Here is a 22,524-nt window from a genome sequence, read left to right on the forward strand (position 1 = left end):
GCAGCCAAGCCTTTGGCCTAACAACAATTTAAGTACACGGGATAGGAAAGTCATGGACCGCCACATAGGCAAATGGCTAAACCTGAGAATGAAAGTGAGAAGTTACTGGGCGAGTAATTAGTCGGACCAATCCAGTACTTTTCAGTGGTTTTACAGGATGAATAGAGAAAATGCTAATAAAATTAATGTGATTTACTAGAAAATATTAAGCTTACAGATGATACAGTGCATATATTTTAGAAAAATCATCGATTTCATGGTTTATTTTACAATAATTGGATTAGTCTACAAGTTAAGGCAAACATACTAATGCATTTGCTTTTCTTTTTAAAATGATAGTTATAAAGGTTACACAAAGTTCTCCAAAATTTCTAAGAAATGTTCACAATTAAAAAAAAAAGATTAAATTCCTTGGTATCAGTACATGGAGAAAACTATGACAGGGTATACAATGCATTATAGTGACAATATTGAAATATCTAATGGTAATATTTTGTCCATTTGAACAGTATTTCAAATGCCAACTTCAGAAATTACTTACAAAGGTAAATAAGATTGGCAGCCATATCATACTATTCATAACATGAACATAATTATATTGGCTACTTTCACACAAACAGAGCATTTGGTTTCTGAAGAATGAAAGCATAGAATGATTAAATAAACATGAGTATTTATGGATAACAAGTATGCTGTTGCTTCATATAATCTGGAGCTACTTTCAGATTTTGTTTTTTAATTGTTTTGAAAAGAGGAGGAGCTTGCTTATGTGTACTTTGCCAAAGGATTTCTCCTGGGAATCTTAAATGCCTATTTAAAGTCACGAAAACAAACATCCAGAGGAGAGCAGCCCTTGTTAGTGGGAGGACGGAGTGTTGCTTATGTGTCGCCATTTAACACTGCCAGGCAGCTCTGCAGCAGCTGTAAATTACCCTGTAAAAAGAAAAAAAAAATAAAAGTATGACTACGTTTCCCTACTTTCTTTTTCCCTTTTGGCAACTGCTATTTAAAGAGATCTTTTTACATTCACCACTGAAGGATAACAGTAACACTGGGTTGTGGAACTAAAAAAAGAAAACAAATCCCAACAACTTGGGATTCAAAAATAAGCATTTACTAACCTTTCCATTTTTCTTCACAATTTTATTACTCTGAGCACACAAGAAAAAACATATTGAAGAGTATTCTTTCAGCAGTGAAGGGCGAAGTTAAACCACCATTCTATTTGTATAGACTAATGGCACTACTATCACTGAAATATTATATGCATAGTAGAAGTATTCATACACTGAAGACCACTGGATTCCTTAAGCAATGGTCGCCCTTTCTCAGCACTCACAGTCTCCTACCCAAAACACACTTAAGTTTGCAGCTCTGATCCTTTTTTTAAAGGCATGGAAATGATAACTTATTTAACACAGGTAAACATTCAGTATAAAGCATAAAGGCTGACTTTCTGTTTTCTGAATAAATTTTAAAAACTGATGGTTATAAAGATACCCTTCTGAATTAAGCAAATAGAGTCCACAAGTAAGAACTAGATATAGAAAGCCAAGTGCTACTTTCCAGAACAAACAATACTCACATTATTTTGTGCATTCATTTATGCTTAGATCACTTTAAACTACTAGCGACTCACTAATAAATAACTATTGGATTTATTCCCAGATAGGAGATCTCTGTGCAAGAAACAGAATGTCAGGTTAAGAGTGTTAAACTAAATAAAATGAAAGAACAAAAAACAAAATGCAAGAAAATACTCTGAACACCCAAACATGGGAGAAACTGCTTCAACCTAGTAAATCTTTCAATATAAAAAAAAATACTGAAGGTGGCTCCAAATAAAATTTTGTGTAATTAAACAGTATCTGTAGCTATGTTTTGCATATTCTTGATAAATAGTTTACACAACTATTAAAGGCTTTGTAATTCCTACTGTATCAGATGAAAGCACATGAAAGTGACCGTCAGTAAAGAGAGGTGAGGACGGCAGTCTCAGAAAAGTTCAGAAATCACAGCTATCCCCCACTACAATTCTTGCAATCCAAATTAAGCAATTTACTAAGTTAAAGGCTTCGGAACAAAAGACTCCCTAGTTTGCATATGTGTCTACGGAATCATTTTCAGTCTCTTCCCAAAGACTGCTATTTCCATTAAGGCTGGAACAGATTGTTTTTTTACTAGCAAAAAAAGCAGCCACAAGCTACCTCAGAGAGTTCCTAATTCTATGATACAAACACGTTCTTCCACGCAAGATGCATAGAGACGTCTTGGCACTGTACAGGATTCCTAAATCTAATTCTACGTCACTGTGACAGCCGATTACTAGCTAGGAATGAGGTTATGAGACACAGTATTTCCTCAGTGTGAAGTATGCTTGTGCATGCGTATTACCTATAATGAAAGTGTGCCAGTGAGCTTCTGCCTCTTTTCAGTTTATAAGTATGAAGTGTATTTGCAATTTACAGGCTACTAGGTAACACCCTAAAGAAAAGAGGGTACTGAAGAGGTCATTTATACAGTAGTCATTTACAGACTCAGCCGGTCTACTGAAATTTTAGGTGAAATTTTACAGAGATTCAGTTTCATTAAGTTTACATAGCTCTCAGAAACAACCTTATTTAAATTATAACAGACTAAAGGACAATAGAGGGTGTGAGCCATGGCTCTGGCTGCTCTATTGGACATACTTGTGCCTACTCCAATGTAACTGTAGAACATTCTATACTTTCCGATTAGCAGAACAGCGTTTCTTCACAATTCCTAGATTACTAAACTCTAGCTAATGCTAGAATAATGCCAGCAAAAACATCTTTTTTTTTTTTTTTTTTTTTTTCTTCAGGAAAGTCAGTAAACTGACAAAGCATTTAATGAAAACAACTTGCTTTGGGTTTTGGTTCCTCCCCTTCTGCTAATTCAAAATAGAAATTTGTTACCAGTAAGGCAGCAAATTCTTCATCCACTAGAACTCAGAGGCAAGAGCTTATATTAGTATTTGTAGAAAAATCATGTTTACATTTTTGGATAGAGATTGCTGTCATATTTAGTTACAATTTCATATGTCAAGCATCAAACCACTCTACAAGCATAGTCAAGGCTCTAAGAATACTTCTAACACTAAACATTACTCTGTTTTGTAGGGCAGAAGGAAGTGTATATATTAATCAATCAATTTAAATATAAATCATCAATTTAAAACTATTCTCAAAACACAGTCTGATTTTTAGTTAGAGCCTAGTAAGATATCCAGCACAGTCACCATGCTGAATATCTGCATATACAGTGTCCTTGCTTTAGTAAAAGCCTGACTTTCACATCCGTCTCAAGCAATGACTGCTTATTAGCAGCCCCACTGCCAGAGGCAGCTCAGGAAACAGCAGCCACTTCTCAAAACCAATGCTGAGTACTTCCGTCGCTCTGACTTCTTTGATATGGTGGCCTTCATTTTAGGATTTATATTTTTCTTTTCACTAAAACAGCATAAGTGACTTTTAACCATAATTCACACGGATGAAGTCAGTGGGATTGAATTCCTCTCAAAAGCAACTTGCCAGGTGAATTCCAGCACCCGTGGCTGCAGCAGATTTCACCTCTGTTTTTTTATTCCAGGCAGCTTCAAGTCCAGAAGCTACATACCTAGATTCAGCACCAGATGCATCTATATGAGTATGTATACAGTATGGAGCTACTCCTTCCAGCAAAAAAGACAAAACAAACAACAAACACATACAGTGATAAAAAGGGCAACAAACAACTCCCCAACTCCCCTTGTCTCTTCTCTTTAAATACTGCCTTTTTTTTTTTTTTTTTTTTTTTTTTTAACTGGAGAAAGCATATAAAGCTGAATAACAGATCATACTGGCAGGTTTGGGAGTGCTGCACTTTACATGATAGTCCAAGCCAAACAATTCTCAGTTTGAAGCTGAGATTTAATACTTAACATTTTTAATATTTAACATTTAAAATGCCTTCAGTGGCTGTAAAAACAAGACAACAAGGGTTACAGCAGCAACAGCCAGAGCATTATGTCCAGAATATTAAAGTGGGGGGTTTTTGGTCTTGCTTGATGATTTTCTTGCCCCCATGAAAAAGTTCTTTTTGCTTCTTCTGACTCTACTCAGCCCAGTCAAATCAAGAATTGCTCCCAATTTTCTGGCTTTAGTTCCTGACTTCCTACAGGCTCTCTCTCTCTGTGTGATCTTGTCCTTAACTGTTTCATAAGTATAGCCTATCCTATACATCAGGCCTCCAGCATCTGGATAACAGAAACCACTTTCTATCTCCCAGTAAAATGGCAAGATATTAAAATAGGGAGATATTCAAATTTTGAAGCACTAAGATAGCTAGACAAACATAAAACTGTAGTGAAAATTGTCTTCAAAATGAGCTTTTCAAAGGCACCTCAAACATACTAGTCCCACAGAGCTTTTTCACTCACACTCATACTCTATTATTCAAGAGAGTTGAAGATAAAAACTCACCTTTCTTTAGGTTGCTTACCCTCAAGCTTCCCCTTTCTGGAAGTGAAGTGTATATCATACAAAACTATTTGGCTATTCCAGCATATAATATTGAAAAAGCAGTTGAACTACAGGCCAGAAAGGACCACAATTACCTTAGCATGCTTTAATTCCAGTTCTGCTAGTTCCACTAGATTTTTTCGGAATGCTGCAACTCTTCTTGTCTTAAAGTCTATCAGTTCTGTATAAAATAATAAAAAAAATATATTCATTAACAGTATCATTGTTATTGCCCTCAACTGTTAACAGACTTTCTTTCAGGATGGAAGGGGTAAAGGGTGACAGGAGGTAATACAAAAAAATCAAGTTTAATCTCAGCACACTGGGAGCTCATATATATTGATGCACTGTTAAATAAAGAAGTAAAAGATCACTGCAACTCCTCAACTCTACCCATTTTCTTGTGAACACAAAGCTCTTTTGAAACAAGACCACAGTGTGGATCATTTTAACATTAAATTCTCCTCTACTGTATGCACTTTTCTTTCAAGGCTGGTACATGATAAACTATAAGGAAGCTACCATGCTGTGACTAGTATGAAGAACAGGGAAAGTAAGCATGTTTTACCATTCACCTCTGTGGCTAACAGGATCTTTGATCCTCCACTGTCTCACTTACAGAAATCATTAGCCAGATTTACAAGGGAGAATTCTGTTAACTGATAAAGACAGAAAAAGGTGGTGATTAAACCTTGTACTAATCTGCCTCAAATAATGAGTCAGATGTCTGCGTACTCACAACGACCTTAACCTAAAGAAGACATGTAAGTTTCCAGGGAAGAAACCAGGTTCCTCTTCTCCAGAGCTACTATAAATCTGCATCTTCAGTGAAATCGCATTTCATGATTTCTCCCTCTTCTGATCTAGTATCGTTTTGCTACGGACTGCTATCCTCACAGAATAATGCATAAAATCAGAAGGGTATTTCAATGCTACTTGAAAAAGATTAGGTTTGACTTTATTGCTCAGAATTTTCCTTTCTCTGTGCCTAAAGAAGTGGTAACAAATAATTTGCATCTAGACATTGAGGGAATCCAGCCAAGAAATTATGACATTCATAGTATTGGAGCTGTCAGGATCCAAAGGAAAACACCGTATAAACTTTCCAAAATAAGCAAGTACTGATTATAAGGTAACAGCTCTCTACTTAGGAATCACAGAACAAAAATCTCACACTAATACTGTCAAATCTGTTAATTTTCAAATGTTAATATACAATAAGAGATTACTCAATACCTTGTTTTGCCGATTCAGATATTTTCTCAAATTTCTGACAGCATATCTGTTGAGTGGTTTCAGCCTGCAACACATCTTTATTTTTTGCTCTTGCTTTATCCAATGCCTTATTAGCGTTTTCATAATCCACTAGTGACCTAGATCTTCTATATAGGAGATCCTATTAAGAAAATAAAATGAAGTGTGAAGGATATATATATCTACCAAAAATGCATTCTAGTATGTAACACATAATCCAAAACAATCAGATTAGTTTTAGTCTTTCTTCATGAAATAATTTTTTGTTTTATTATATTTCAGTTATTACAGAATTATTCTCATCACATGCAAGTCACAGAAATCTCCATCCTGGATAAGACAAGCAATTTAATATTCTTTAGTCTGCATCATATTTAATATTCTTTGTCTGACAGAGGCCAGCATCAGACAGCATGGATGATGCTGCAAAAAAACCTAAGAATCATCATAGGAAGTTTCATAGCTTCTCAGGTTAGAAACAAATTACTATTTAGATTATGGATTTGAAATACACACAGCGATTAGAAACAACATAGTCTTTTCTATGATCTTCCAAGTACAAAACATTCTTGTCAATCAATCATTTTCAATCAATCATTTTCACTCAAGCAACATCTTAAGAATGAAATTTACTATAGGTAAATGATCTAAAGTTTAACCTCCATTTTTGTATCAGCTCTTGCAGAGCTGATGAAATAAAGTATCCATTTTTAATGTTAATAGTAGAAATGCTTGCCGTTTACAAGCATCAAAAGCTCTTCCACTATTTTTAATTTCACTGCAAGATTTGGTAAAAGATCCAAATGGATCCTGCAGTCCTAAGTAATGGTGTTGCTACAACTTAACAGTAGAGATGTAGTTTTTACAGTTGAGGGAGAAATAGCAGGCCAGAAGTTGCAGCATCTTAACTTACCCACTTAGTATTTCTCATGAAATACTACTCATAGTATTTCTGAATACTGAACAAAAATATAGATTCACCTTAGCAGCTTGAGATTCCCTTAAGTAGTATTTGAGAAGATCAGAAAGTTTAAGATCTTCATCAGCAGACACTCGGGCCTCTATTTTCTGGAAAAAAATAGTATGTAAAAATATCAAATTAAAAATATCCAGACTTTGAATACTCACTTGTATGATGTAAATAGAGGATAAGATAGGCAATAGTGCATGACAGATTATCTTTCTCAAATATTAAGGTCATGGGCTTGTGACAGAATACTTAAGGAGAGATCACAAAAAAATGGCACTAGCATTTCATATTAAGATTTAAGCAATAGCCCAGTGTGCAAGTAGTAAATAAAAGCTAGCTTTATTTTAAAGAATAAAGCTTTCCTCTAGTTTTCAATGATGTGCATTCTGCACTATGAAAACTGCAGGGAAACAAAGAATTAGTATAAGAGAATGACACAAGTAGTTTTTTGTTGTTTTTTTGAGACCAAAGGAAACACATTTTTCTCCAAGACCTCTTTGAAGAGTAGTTGTGTAATTGCTGCACTGTATTAAATAGACCCAAATACCAACTCCCAAGAAACTTGCTTGTTTGTATTTAAAGTGACAGTTCTGTAAATTTATAAACTCAATATAGAAGCATCCTTAAAACAGTCATATATTAATGTCTAATTAACACCAGCACTTCCAGGAGGTACACAAAGAACATATCTAAGAAGGTTTCATAATACATACCCTTGTTTTGTCAAATAATTCTGATACCTTCAGGAAAAATCTGCATGAAAGAAATATCAACAGCTTTAATGGGATTTAGGTTATATTACAATATAAATTTGAAAAGTCTAATTACTTCAATTTAGAAGTCAAACAATAGTCTATGGCTGACAATAAAGGCTTTAAGGGAATTCTTTAGAATTATAATTTACAGAGTTCTGAGTACGCAATGGTTTCAAATTGCAGTGCTTCAGAAATTTGGGATTCATGCAATTTAAGAAGTATAAGACAAAAAGTATAGTGGATGGTTTTTACTAAAGAATAACTAAACAGCTCAAGGACTATGCTTGCAAAAATTAAACTCTGAACCAGGCCTATATGTTATCAAGCTTCCTTCACTCGAGTTTCCATGCACTTTTCTTCATGTAGTAAGACATACGCCCTACTTGAAATTTTGGAATTCAGGCAGTTTAAGCAAGTGTAGCACATCATCACCACAGGAGAAAATCCAGGTGACATAAGGTTCAATATATCAGCAGAGTCAATTACAGTAAAATCATTTTATTTTGAAAGAGGATAAACAGGATATATGACTCAGACTCTCACAGACTCTCATATCTCTCAAATTTCGCTATTATGGATGAAGTAACCGCCATGGATACTATGGGAACACTTGCAAGGATAACACTATGACACATGTAAACTGACAGAAGCTACTTGCACAGACATCTCCCATTGTAACACTAGCTCCAGTTAAAGAGCAGACATTCATAAGCATCAACTAAGGTTTTGAAGCTAGTTAAGTTTCACTTTCAGGTACTGAAATGCCTCATATTCAAGTTTAAAGATTAAAGGACAAATGTCTATATGCAAAGACCCTGTTTTCAAAGTTTTGGAATCTCTGTAGAAAATCTCTAATTGTATTCAATTATGATAAATTCTGTTCTTATTATAACTAAAGGGATATTAGCCACTATTCAAAGACTGCTACTTAACAAACTTCACATGAATGAATAACAAAATCTTACTTGCATATATCTGTAGAGTCCTGTGTTCCTAATGCATATAATGAGGAACCAATTCTGTTATAGTCATCTGCTACATCTAGAAGAAAAAACAAATACTTGTTTTAATACCTCATGTCTCTCCTTTGTGCAAGTTTTGAAGAGCATCAGTTCCTCTATTTTTTCAAGAGCATGCATTTTTCTAGAAGGTACCAAGGTCTAATGCAAAAAATGAACTAAAATTTGAATTATGTCTTATATTACTTCACATTCTAAGCACAGCTCTCTCTGTGTGAAGGATGGGAAAATTATTAAGTATGTAATTTGTCTAAGGATATTTAATACACTTAATAGGTGCTAGGTGAAGTTTATTGTGCAACATTGTTACATCATCCCTTTTTTAAGGTACAAAGTCAGAACTAATTATATGTTAAAACAAGGTTGTTTAAAATGAATTCTATCGTATCAAAGTGTCACTTTTTAAATTATGTTTTATTTTTAAGGTAGTGTGTTAGTTTCCTTCTGATTCATTATTTCATAATATCATTATGAAATTAATACAACTGCTTGCAACTAATAGCAGCATTAGGGAGTTCCCTTTACTTACCTCTCCCAAATGTAAAAATTGATTTTCTGCCGCAAATAGGAAGCCAGTATCTTTGCAAATACTGCATCTCTCTGTAGGTCATGACTAAGTTATCCATAAACCACAGCTCACCAGTTTCAAAAACCAGCTTCCCAGGTCATTGCTATACTTCTCCAAACAGAATTTCAACAGGCACTTCTCTACATTCTAGCTAATACTGTTTTCATCTTGGAAAAAGAACTCACTTTTGTGTGATCTTGTCATTTTATCAGATTTGGCAGAGGCATCTTTGACTCGGTTGTGGTATTCTACAAGGAATGTTCTTTCATGTTCAAAGAAATCATCCACGTCCTACAAAAACATTTTCAAAAAGAAGTTTTAATTCACTCTTTTCAGTCCAATTTATATAAATGAATTTGCAAGTATTGCAGTTGCTGTAACATGAAACGTAATCTATGTCTTATAAAATAGTATTAACATATTGATTTCTTCTTCGCTTATTTGCAGATTTATATTACACACTCTAAGAAGTATCCTAGAGGTGTATGTCACTAAACCTGAAATGAAGGGAATAAAGTTCATTAGCAAATATCACTTTTGTGACAGAAAAAAATAGGAGAAGTATTAGCTACTTAGTAATAGGACATCTAACTAAAAGCAAAATAAGGGTTGGAGAAAGATCCATGAATTGTGCAAATCACAGAACGGTTGAAGCTGGAAGGGACCTCGGGAGATCAGCTAGTCCACCCCTCCTGCTCAAGCAGGGACACCCGGAGCACATTGCCCATCCCAGTGCCCAAACAGCTTCCGAGTATCTCCAAGGACGGAGACTGCACAGTGTCTGGGTGCAACCTGTGCTAGGTAAAGAAGATTTCTTCACGTTTCTTAAAAACATTCAGATGGAACTATGCTAGATAGATTTAAATAGGTGATTTACATTTATTTACATTTACATTAAAAACAAAAAAGAGACACAACAACATCAAATTTTTAGTTTTGAAAGACTAAATGATAATCACCTTTACTCCGGAAACAATGACTCCATCTGCTGACTTAACCATGTTTTTAAAGAAGTCTTCAAGCTTCTCTTTCTTATTTTTCCCACGAACACTCAACTGAAAAATAAAGTTGTCTGTCACATTAGCTAATTTACTGGAGATAATAAAAAGTATGCTTTTGGGGGGCGAGCAGTAACAACATAGCAAAACTTGCTTCCTCTGAAGCAGTTTTCCCTGCTCTCTTCCTAGTCCTATATATACCTGATCGGTGGGATCAGGCCCCATGTACCTCTGAGTGACAGACTACCCTCAGAGACCAGGCTGTCTTTCATCACCTAATGAGCTCTCCCAGAAAACAACAAAGACAACAACATCCCAGCAGTTACGGATAATTGCAAATGCAGGAGGTGCATGTTCAAGGTTTCAGTAATACAGTGTTTAACGTGCACTGTAAAGCTGCTGACTAGTTAAGCTAATATAACCAGGCTTTCCTCTTCTAGGTAGTAAAATGACAGCAACTTCATTTTGAAGAAGTACAGAAGCGCTTACACTTCACTGTACTGACAGTGCCAGTTTCACAGTCTCCTCACAGTTTTCCTGGCAGTCTAAATTTGCCCAAATTTACAAAGCAGAGTCCCTGAAGCAGCTGACACATCCACATGAAGCCACAAGAGGATCAGCTTTCACATATTTTGAAGTTAAGCATGTATTCAATGGAACCAATCTGTCATGATGTTACCTTGGTACTACATTAATCAAAGTTTCAACTGCATTATTAAAAAAATCTTTATTATCAAAACAGTTAATCAGAAATCCTCTTTAATTATGTGAATAACAACTAAAATAGTGACTCCAAATCCTAAAAGTTAGTGTTCCATTTTTGTTGCATTGTACTTTCTTTTTCAAAGGATTTTAGTCAAGGAGTGGGTAGGTTTAATACTATGTGCAATCGCCAACAGAGGTTAAACTTTTTAACCTAAAGTATATTCATTTCATATAAATATTTTTAACATTGAAGCTAGAGCACAGAGCACATTTTGGTCCCCCAGATGGCAACAAAATGCACTCCTATTGAGCTAAATGAATTTTTAACCTTTAAGATATATGGATGTCTGGTACGAGGAAATGATGCAGTTTGCTTTGGAAGGTAAAAAGCAATTTTATCAATTTTCCAGGCTGTCATAAAAGTATATCTTGATTTCTCTTGTTAGCAGAACAGTTTTCAATACTCACATCCTGATTATATTCCAAGAAGACATGGAAATTTAAATCCTTTCTCAAAATGGGATGTGCTGCTACACGACACAAAAACACCTCATGCATCGCAACCGTCTTCTTGAATATTGCCAAATATTCACTGAAAAGAAGACAGATAGACATAAGGGTTTCAAATGAAGCAATTAAGTTTCAAATAAGCCTAATGAGAAGTTTTAAGAGATCCTTAGTAAAGATACAAGATGGCAAACCCGACACAGTAAAGACTATTACTCTGATATTTGATACATATATAAATATATAGTAAAATATAAATACAAGGGGGAAATTTGAAAACCTAACTTGCAGGCTTTTAAAGAAGACTCAGTAAATACATTCTATACTAACTGTCACACAGCCTGGTTTGCTACAAACTTAACCCATGGTTAAGTGTCCTACTGCTGCTTGTCAAAAATCAAGAAGTTGAGATACTGCTTATAGAGAATATATAGTAGATGGGCAAAGTGCTTCCCCCCATCTCCATCCCCTGACCTATTTGCTTTGTCTTAGACTTATTTGTCTTTAAGTGTCCATGTAGTTTGTTGGCTCTTTGGATCAGAAGTCTTTTATAGGAAATGCTTATAGATGCTTTATAAATGCTTTGAAAGCATCTAGCCTTTGGGGGCTGAAACTTGCATGGAAGTTTTGCTTTACAGAGTTCTAGAAGTGAAATTAAGTGCTGTACTTGGTAAATACAGCCAAAAAATCATGATTAATCATCCCAATCACATAGTTGTGCAGTTCAAGCAACTCAACTTTAAAGCTTTAAATTTAATTCAACTTCAACTTTAATTAAGAAGAAGACATTCTTATCAACACAAGTTTGCTACAGTTCATTTTGCTTTGCAAATTCAATTAACACAACATAACTTGCCCAGAAATGACGAAGGGGCTCTTTTTCCCCTTCTCAGGTCAAACAGTGAAACAGTAACACTTTTGCTTCCACTATGTGCAAGGAGGTTAAGACTTACATACCAGCAAACCAGCAGGGCCAGTGTTGGGAGATGTTTGATCTCCGTGAGTGTAGTAGTCATTCAGTGAAGACAAAAAAGGAGGATGCAGAGGATGGAGGTGGCAGTAGAAGAAACCCCAAGTTTTCTGTGTTATCCAACCCCTAACCAGACCACAAGAGAATCATGATCAGGGCCGCTGGAAAACCACAGATTCTTCGAAATTTATAGTGTTTTGCTAACTTCCAGTTTTCTGCATATTGTTCATCTACCCCGCTATCAAATTATGTTGTCTGCATCCCTAATACAGGGCTTTTAAAGCTCACAGCAGCTGGAGGCAGGAAAGAGAGGACCAGTTGAGAGACCTCTTTTCTTGCCAACTCCAAGCTCTTGAGAGAAGCAGTCTAGAAGCAGTGTAAATATACACTTGAAGACTAAAACCAACAACAGGAAAAAGATCAAAGCAGTGAGTCCATTACAATAAAAGTGGATGGAGCAAGGTGAAACTTCACTGTTTAACTCAATATAGAACAAAACCTTATTGCAGACATTAAATTCACACTAACAGGAGATATTGAGGAAGCGTATTCTCCTTGTTAACAATAAATAAATAAATAATTTTTAAAAAAGACAGGAGGGAGATTTCCAAGTAATCTCCAAACTTCTTGGGAAACAGAAGGTTGGCATCTATGCTTAAAATACCAAGCATATGCAAAAAAAAAAAAAAAAAAAAAAACACCACTAGTTCAATATATATCACATATACACCTTCCATTATACTTAAAAAATACAAAACACCAGAACTAAAAACTGCTAAAATGCTAAAAAATGCTAAAAACGGCTACCTCTTTTTTGTTTTGTAAAGGAAAAAAAATTAATAGTGTTGCCTTACAAAATAATGTTTCAAGAACATGCAGATTTTCTTCCTGTTTTAGAAAGTCCTTTATTAAATTGCTCTAACTTCTGGGCAGCGATTTCTTCAATTTTCCTACTGGCTCTGATCATGATCACTAAATTAACCCTGGTTATATAGTAACTGGGTGCTCATGCCTACATCTTGCATAAAGAATCATTACAGTGAGATCAGAAACACAGGAAAGCAAACAGCATTAAAAAAGGGAGGGAAGCAGTAATCATGTCTACATACGCCTCCAGTTCTTGTTTCATCTTGGTGAATTCCTCTTTAGTCATTGATCCTTCCCCTTCTCCAAGTTTCTGCAATTTCTCCCTTGAGGCATCAAAGTCAGGCCTGGGTGGTGCTGGAGGAATCTGGAAATGAATCAAAGTTTTTGTGTGTGTGCATATGAGTGCTTTTCAAGTTACTTGCAGCTTCTTAAAACACGGCTCTCCCTTTCCTTGTTTATTAAGGCATTTATGGACACATTCTCTTACAAACGGGTTAGACATTCTGCATTACTATACCAATTTTGGAGATCACTAAAGAATTCAGTAGTTCCATTGCAATAGAAATTAAACCATACCTGACTACCTACCAATACAGAGAATGAAAACTTTAAATCACAATTTTATAGTTATTTTTGCTTTGACTTATTTGGTAAGGATTGTTTCTTGTTTAAAGAAAAGAAGAACTTGGATGATTGTTTTCACACCACCCATTTATAACTCTTGAAAACATTTAATCAAAATCATCTGTATTATTTATGGACACAAGTTCTTTCTTGCAGAATTGTTAAGATTAAAGATACATCTGCTGAAATAACAAAGTACACAGCAGACAAATCTCTAGCTAGTTATTCTTTTAATATGGTATATTAATGTTGAAAAAGGAAATGCTGTCATCAAACTGATCCTGGACTGCAATGAATAAAGAGACACAAAACAAAGCTCACATTTAAGTTCACTGGTATTAACCCATTATATTAATCTTAAGAAAAAAAATAATAAAAATATGTCTGGTCTACTTAGTAAACCATTCAAAATTAATTACTAATTACTACCATTCTGAAGGTCTGTACCTCCCAGGTAACCCCTCTTAATGAAAAAGACTAGCTCAGGAACGGTATGAAACATCACAGATTGACTAATGGGTATGTTACAGTGAAAGTAATCAGAAATACACATTAAGTATTGATTCAGTGGATACCCTCAGCTCAAACACAAAATGAAATATAGAGCTTCCACACCAAGATAACAAAAACTGCAACTTTTATTTAAAGTATAACCGTAACATCCGATTTTAACAGGTGCTTTCATATGGCAACTATTTGGGGGACATCCTTGCCCTGCACACCTTAAATAAATTATGAAGCCAAAGTTGGTGGATATTAAGATACTCCATAGTTCCACCTGGATTTTGCCTTTTTTTCTTTCTTTTTTTTTTAATCCTTCTTCCAAATGATTTATGGGAAAAGGATTCTGATTTTCGTAACGAAAACTGGAAAAGCTTAACTATTACGAAGTTCAACTACTGCACTCTTGCCATTCCAGCTAAAACAATAGAAATATGAAACTAGAACAGTTATGTGCAAGAACAATAGCACCATGTTATAAAGGTCATCTATCTCCAACATTTTAATATTGTAGGCCAAAATTACACTAGGATACAGATAAAACATTAAACCACTCACTCCTTCAGTTTGATTACAGAAGGAATGAGCACGATCCACTCCCATTGCATTTAAAAGCAGATGCAAGTATTTTTGATGCAGTTCTAGGAAAACAGTATAAATAAAGTGGAAGAACTGCAATACTTACAATATAGCCAGCATAGTCTTCATTCTCAACAAAGGAATCATGAAGCCAAATAAACTCTTCATGTTGACGAACGACAGAAAATTCATTTTGTTTGAAATTTGGTAAGGAACTCTGAAGGGAGGAAAATGAGAAGAAATGATGAAAAAAAAAATCAAAGTTTTTCATACTATATGAAAAAGTCTTAAAGGAAGAATAAAAAATATCCCTGCAAAAATAATCTCAACATCTAGATAAGGATTTGAAAATGAATGTACAGTAATAGTTATCCTTATCTTAATTAGTACATCAGCCAACTGGAATGGGATGTCCAGAGAGAGATCCCATCCAACCTTAACTATTCTGTGATTGATTCTGCCATAAAGAAACCTTTGAATACATTTTAAAAAATTAAAAAGCAAATAATCAGTCATTACTAACAAAACTTGAATGTAACCCACTACAAAATACAGTTTTAGAATCTGAAATAAGGTCTAATTTCATTAAAACAACACTGAGGAATATTTAGGTATATTAAAAATTATGCCTGTAAATAGGCCAATTACTAAGCATAGGAATAACATGACAAGACAACCATTCAGAAAACTGTCAGTCCTTATTTTCTAAACTGTCTTGGGGTTGCCTTCCTTTTATTACTTTTTTTAATCTTCTTATTTTTTTTTCAATCTTTTTCTATAATTGACACATTCTCTTAAACAAGAAATTATGCTATTTTTTGTTTCCTTTGGAAGGTATTGGATTTGTTTTAATAAACAATATAAGCAAACTTTCTTTTCTATATAATTGCAAAAATTTTCAGTGTAAAGATTTTACCTTTGTATGGACAGTGAATTTCACTTTGTCCCTCTCACTGAGTGCATCTGAAATATCCACTTGCAGAGCAGCATCAGTTTGGAGATCTACATTTATTGCTCTAAGCTAAACAAAGAAATATTTATTTAGCTTCAAAAATAAAATAAAAAATAAATCCGAACTTCATAGAGCTAAGTTTCCTTGGAAGCATTTTTATGATTTTTTTTTTAAAAAAACAGCACTACAAATACAAGGAGTATAGTTATTCAATTTCACATATACACACAGGACATATAAAAAGATAGCTCTAAAATCTCAAAGAGTGATACAAAATTTACATTAAATAGAAAATGAAGCAATGATCCAATACAGAAAATTCCAACAATATCTGTGCATTGTAACTAACAGAGTCATTTTGGGCAGTAACTGGACCAATGCTCCACTGGTACTCAGTGAAACGAACATGTTTCCCTTTATAGCTCTGCTGTTTTAGAGCAATTTGCTGCACAACAATTTCTTCATCACCATTAACGAGAACTCAGAACAATTTTTACAAATACTAAGGCTATTCTGAAGCCCCCTGCAATCACATTAAAATGATTTCTGGCAATTCCATGCTTACAAGGCTCACTTTTTACTGAGACATTGCATTTTCTTCTGTTGCTCTTCTTCTAGGAGTACCACATTCTACTGCATAAAAACATTTCGCTGTACAAAGAAAAAGCACTCCCTCCCAACAAGTTCCGTCTGGATTGTTTTTTCAAGACTCTGCTCAAGTACAAAAAGGCATTAAGTATCAACAGCTCCTAGTACAAAGCCTATCCAGAGCAGATTTTGAATGGCATGCTGCAGGGCACTAAGACCTGGGATAGAGAGTGTTAGGAAAGAAGCACCAGCTTGTGGATCTTGTTGCCCCCTGTTACCCTAATACACTGCAGTAATTGGCACTAACTCCTATTTCCCCCTTCTCTCTGCCCTCAGTGCACACAACTTTGCTGCTTATACGCAGCAACCTGCCAACAGAGCTTACAATCAGCAATTAATATAAGCCAAAATCACTTGTCTAGCATATTCTGCTAAATATAGCAAACTGTAGCACTTCAGCATCTACCACACACATAGTTAAGCCATCCTCAGCAAAACGTGTGAAGTATTAAAATCACTCCATGATAACACAGTATTCCCTTATAAGCTTCAGGAATCTTCCTCACTCCCACCCAGGCTTAGGGATCACAGCCTCACACAAAGGCAAGATATTACTGTGCATCAATCCAGTGCATCTCACCTCCAAAGGAGAAGCTCCTACCAAGCTTTCAATGCACTTAGCATCTAATTTAAGAAAGAAAAATACAATCTGACATAGCAATGTCTGCCTTATCTCAGCATGAAGAAGCTAATACTTAGCTTCTTTGCAGTATCGTTAGTTTTAACATTCCTCAGAATAAATTAACAAATACAGAATAATCTCAGCATATAATCTTCATTATCCAAACAGCGCTTTTGCAATCTTTCACAGATCATAAATGCTTTGTCCTTTTGTTCTCTCTCTCTTCTTTTTTTTGTAAAGTAGCATAACACAAAATTCCAAGATTCAGGATAAATCTGTTTGTCACTAGTGCTTCTGCAGTGTGTAGTGTAGCACACCCAGGCCACGTGCACTGGTCACAGGTTCAGAAACAAGATGTCTTTCTGTGCTGAGGAAATTAAAAGCAAACAGGGCAACCTCACTCATCCCCCAGAGGTCTAAAGCACTATATCCTTGACTGTCACAAGTTTAAGTCAGTTTAATCGTATGCTACATTATACTATCTAGCCTGACTGCCAAAAGGAAATTTTTGAATCTGAAATGGAAATAAAGCCATTTTATAAAAGGTATAAAAGACAAACAGAAAGTTGAAGGACTCCAAATTTATTCATGTGGCACAATGGTTCATATTGTATTACTGGGAATTAAATACTCAAACAATATAATCACACCACAAACTTAGGCAAGCTCTTCATCACTACCTCTAAAGAAAACTGCCACCAACAGATGGTTTTCTAGTTATCCAGGGAGTATAATGTATAGCGCTACATACATATACATAACATAATGCTACAAAACCTTCCAAAGTCAGGTTTGGATAAAAGCTGAAGTGAAACTACCCTAAATTCTGAAATCCTGAAGGCGGCATAGAGTCCCTCTGTCTCTGCCCCCCTTACAAACACTTGAAAGATAGCACAACAATTCTATACATCACTACATGCTCTATATCATTGCTGACTATCTTGAAAAACAAAAGCTAACTTCTTTTTACTTGTTAACAGCTCCCGATGCTACTAACCCATGCTACTGCAAAGTCTCTGCCTTACTCTAAGGGTCTAGAAAATATCAGAGGCCAAGAAGTGATGCTATCATACTAAAAGAAAAATAATAAAATGTGAGGAAATTTGGCAACTAAGCTCTTGTTCAAGGACCAGATATGCTTCAAATGATACTGGAAGGGAGTTGCTATAGACAAGAGAAACAACCCAGTCTTACTTTCCTGCTCCCCAGCAATGTCATCCTTTAACAGTAACTATGATATGTTAGCCCCTTTCCAAAATGTTAAGAGAAAATAGGTGCTTTTTTTCCCCCCCCGAAGGTTTTTTTTTTTTTTTGTAAAGAGAAGAAGCAGCAACAGAGCAAGGAAACAAACAATTCACAGCAAAATGCTAAGTGTCACTATAGCAATAAGTTTCTCCCAGACCTGTGCTAAGTGATAGGTGGTTTCCTTTAGAAGAGTAAACAAGAACATTAGCCAGGTATATATAGTTATAAAATACACAAGACAGCACTAGTAGGGCAATACTATACTTGCTCTTCAAGCACGTTTGTGGAGAGAAATCACAAAAAAAAAAAAGGGAACCAAGCTACTCAGAGTGGACTCAATAGACTCACAAAAGCAATTCCTGCAAGTTCATCTATGCAGATCATTAATAACAAGTTCCTTCTGCAGACCACCCACTGCCATTTCCTCAAAGTTGATTCTCAGTGCTCTGCTCTATTTTACAACCAACCAGAAAATGCTCCATATGGTGTAACACATTTGTCAGAAAATTACTGTTTTATGTGGCCCAACATAATTTCCAGTCTTCCTTTCATCCTATCTCCCCAAAAAGGTTAAACTCAAGGCAACTGTAGCTTACCAAAACAATTCTGTCATGTTAAAAAGAAGGCGTAACAGCCTCCGAGTTCTACAAAGGAAAGGATCTTTATTTCCCAAACTGGAAGCTCGGTTATTTCAACCAGAAGTTGCTACACGGCCTTTCTACAACTAGAGGCTTGCCCAACCCTTCCCTCCCCCTCGTTCTTTTTAAATCACAGCAGAAGGTGACAAATCAAAGCCAGGGAAATACCTTAGGAAAAAATGTTTTTTTACTGCTGCTACCGAGAAAAAGAGAAGCTACGCTTCTGAAGATGAAAGCACAAGGAGCACATTTATAGGCAGACAGTTATGAACAGGAAGGAGAAGGACTCTTCTCTAGTTTAACTCCTCAGCGTTGGTTGCTGGAGTGAGTGGGATAAGAAAAAGTGGGACTGCACTTGGACAACAGAGATGTAGGTTGTCCAATAGCACAAACAAAACTGCTAAGAGATTTATAAAGGGCTTAAAAATACATATGAATTTGGACTACCTGTAGTCAGAAAGGGAGAAAAAAAGGTTTCACACAGGATCAGACTTCCATTCTTATGTTCTACCTACAGCTTCAGATAAGGAAAATTACATGCTTTCAGGTCTGTCTCTTGTATTTAGAGACAACAAGTGTAAAATATGACTCCACTGTTAACATATTCTACAGTCCAGGTCCTTAAGATACTTAAGGCACTACAATTTCCACCTTTCCTCCTTTTCATCCAGTATTCTTACTTAAGGAATTAGATAATTTAAGGCACAAACTCTGCAGTGGGCAGAATGGGCCTAGTACCTTACTAGGCATCAAGGATAATACTCCCTTTTGACTTCATGGCCATACTGGAGCATAAAATGTACAGGAATCCAGTCAAAATTCTCGCTAATCTTTAAAAAGCCCTTAATATTAAACTTGAGTATGGCATGCACGACAAATATACAACCAATACAACACGACTGTATACCAATACAGTCATTCGGATTTTGCATTTTTAGCATTCAGCACCTTTATTTCAGGAATGATGGGTATAGCTACTTTAATAACTGCAACAACCACGTTAATCAGTGTTCCTTCCCAAAAAAAGCAGCTCTCTTGCCTTGCTCGAAGTCTTTTTTTCTCGAGACGATGGGAGCAATTAGGCTGGATGAGTTACACTACGTGAGCTGATTAGTTGCTTGAGACAGGACAGTTAGAGAAAGATGGATAGCACAGTCATGAAGAGAGGATAAACAAAGGCCAGACTCAGCAGGCTGGATAGAAAGGTTTTCCCGGAGAAAAACATAACCATGGCATCCTGTACTGACAGTAATCCATACAGCGAGAGAACTTCTTTTGAACAATAAGTTTATTATGTGGCGTGCCTGCAATATAAGCCTTGTATTGTCATCGGGGAGGCACCCCAGGCTTTAGGTGCTCCGTCGTCCTTAGGCCCTGGCTCATGGGGACAGGGGGAACCAGGTGCTCTCCTCCAGGCTGCTCAACATGGGCAGGGGCCCAGCAGCCTGAGAGGGAGTGAGGGGAGGGATGTGACAGTGGGTGGCAGAGAGATAAAATACCAATTTCTTGCAGTGCTCACAGACTGCCTCAAGTTACTCTTATCGAAAGCACTAGTGAGCAACTTGGCTGACCGAAAAATAAAGAGATAAATAGAAATCACGGCAAAAACAGACACTGGCTCAGCCCAGAGGCAGGCCGCGCTGCTCCCACCGCAGACCCCAGCGGCCCCCACTCGGCCCCCAGCCGACCCCCGGCCGCCACGCAGGGGCTCGGGCCCAGCAGGGGAGGCCCAGGTGCTGCCCCCTCCCCCCGGCCGCGGCACTTACCCCCCGGTCCTCCTCCGAGAGGAAATCTGGGCCGTCGTCCGAGCCTTCCTGCTGGGGGCGGCGGAGGGATACAAAGGGGACAGGTTAGCACGGACCCGCAAACACACCCCCGAGCCCGGCGGCCCGCCCCGGCACCCACCATCATGGCTGCTGGCAGCGCGCGGCGCCCGCCGGCCCGGCCCGGCCTCCCCGCCCGCCGCAGCGCAGCGCGGCCCGGCCCGGCCCGGCCCAGCGGCGGGGCGGGGCGGGGCGGGGCTGCGGGCCCGAGAGCGCCGCGTCTCGCGAGGCAGCAGCGCGCGCCCAACGGCCGCCGCCGCCCCCAACGGCCGCCCGCCGCCCCCAACGGCCGCCGCCGCTCCCAACGGCCGCCCGCCCGCCGCTGAGAGGAGGAGAGGGCGGCGCCGCCTTGGCCTCTTTCCCTCCCGAAAACCCCGAACGCCTTTAGCCGCGTTAGGTGGGCACGGTGTCCGGCGCACAAGGAGAGCGGCCCTGCTGCAGATTAATCTCACAACAAATCGTCCTGAGCTGGTTCCGTCCAAATCGGATCCATATCGAGCACACGTTTACACAACGTGGGGGCTCCAGTGGGGCAGAGCGCTGTTTCCAGCAGTGCCGTAGGGATTTGGATGGGCCGGGAAGCTGATCCTTGAGGCATCCCACTCGTGTAACCTCAGGATGAATGTAGAGAAAGCCTTCAGAGCTTTCTGCTTAAAACGGGCTTGCAATTCGGAAAATGAGAATTGTCCCTTGGTACATGTGCATCCTATGGCTTCAGAAAGAGGCCTTCAGTATTTTGTTCCCCCAATCATTATACATGTTGCTTCTTACACAATTTTCACGTATACAATGAATTTCTGTGTTGATACAGATACATGCAAGCTACAGCTACAAAATATTGGTTATTTAAATATTGACTTGTTTTGGGGGTTTGCCTGCGTGCCTTAGCATCCTCTTTTGCTCATCATCTGTGCTCAGCACTGTATTACCCCTCTTATCTAACTGACCTATTTTAGGGAAAAAAAATCAAGGTGACCTTGTTTTTTTATTGTTATTATATTTTTGTAGGACCAAGGAGCCCTAGTCTAAGAATTGCTGTGCAAAGGCTTCACAAATAATAAAAAGACGATTCCCTGCTCCCAAGGCTTGAGTGTTCCGGCTGGATGTTGCAGGAAGATCAACTGAAATGCATATGCAAAAATATAGTTATATGGCTGTACTGTTGAGTTTCAGAAGCGGTTTAGTCATTTTTGTGATGGAAAGGAGGCGAGTGAAGTGCATATTCCACTGCCACAGAAGCACTTTGGCTCTAAGGTTAATCTGAACCAAATAATAACGAAAATTGCTAAGCAGCAGTATCCATGATACTAATCTTTTGTCCTGCCCTGATCAACCTCTGCCAGCCCTGTGTCCTACTTCTGTCCCCACGCTCCTCCCCACTGTTGGGGCAGTGCTGCCATTCGCTGCTGCTGCTTTGGAGGTTGAGGGAGAACATACTCCTTTTTCATCTGCCCATTGTGTGGCATCCTCATGGAGCGTGAAAGCAGAAATGCTGTGACTGTAGAGATCTCTGGCTCTAGGACAGAGGCAAGCCCAGGTCTCGAAAGACCAGCACTAATCTGTTAAAATGAGGCCAAGCGAAGTCGGATCCTTTACTAGAACCAGAATGGGGCGTTGAGTGCATGTTTCTGTCTGCCATAAGGATATCCTGGGTACTGGGCTAGCAGGAAGAGCACCACTTCTTCCAGTGGTATCTTGCCAAGACCCAATTTATTTAGTCCACTCTGAGGCTGGGGGTATCACATCATGTTTCCTTAGA

General features: G+C 37.5%; 1 protein-coding gene across 2 annotated transcripts; it reads right to left on the reverse strand.

The window, feature by feature from the left end:
- Window positions 1–180: 180 nt before the first annotated feature.
- Window positions 181–20,929, reverse strand: SNX6 (sorting nexin 6). 2 transcript variants are annotated; one of them, XM_088529263.1, is made up of 14 exons: window positions 20,848–20,929; window positions 20,709–20,759; window positions 15,754–15,858; window positions 14,944–15,054; window positions 13,376–13,497; window positions 11,258–11,381; window positions 10,046–10,141; window positions 9,272–9,377; window positions 8,465–8,540; window positions 7,458–7,497; window positions 6,756–6,842; window positions 5,757–5,916; window positions 4,616–4,701; window positions 181–933 (listed from the first exon to the last, which is right to left on the reverse strand). In XM_088529263.1, the coding sequence occupies exons 1-14, from the start codon at window positions 20,851–20,853 to the stop codon at window positions 880–882; spliced, it is 1,224 nt and encodes a 407-aa protein (XP_088385389.1). In that variant the 5' UTR covers window positions 20,854–20,929; the 3' UTR covers window positions 181–879. The 2 variants fall into 2 exon arrangements, with proteins under 2 accessions (XP_088385389.1, XP_088385390.1); XM_088529264.1 differs by having other exon boundaries at window positions 20,709–20,756; window positions 20,848–20,927.
- Window positions 20,930–22,524: the final 1,595 nt, after the last annotated feature.

The sequence above is a fragment of the Tinamus guttatus genome, unplaced genomic scaffold (genome assembly GCF_059628265.1).
Source record: "Tinamus guttatus ecotype Peru unplaced genomic scaffold, ASM5962826v1 Tinamus_guttatus_pri_ptg000327l, whole genome shotgun sequence".
NCBI lineage: Eukaryota > Metazoa > Chordata > Aves > Tinamiformes > Tinamidae > Tinamus > Tinamus guttatus.

Excerpts from the sequence above, each read along its gene's own strand:
- SNX6 (XM_088529263.1), bottom strand. Across the intron at positions 7,498-8,464 it reads GACTCTACAGATATATGCAA|ATTTTTCCTGAAGGTATCAG; the intron begins GTAAGATTTTGT and ends TCTTTCATGCAG. Across the intron at positions 5,917-6,755 it reads GGGAATCTCAAGCTGCTAAG|GATCTCCTATATAGAAGATC; the intron begins GTGAATCTATAT and ends TTTTCTTAATAG.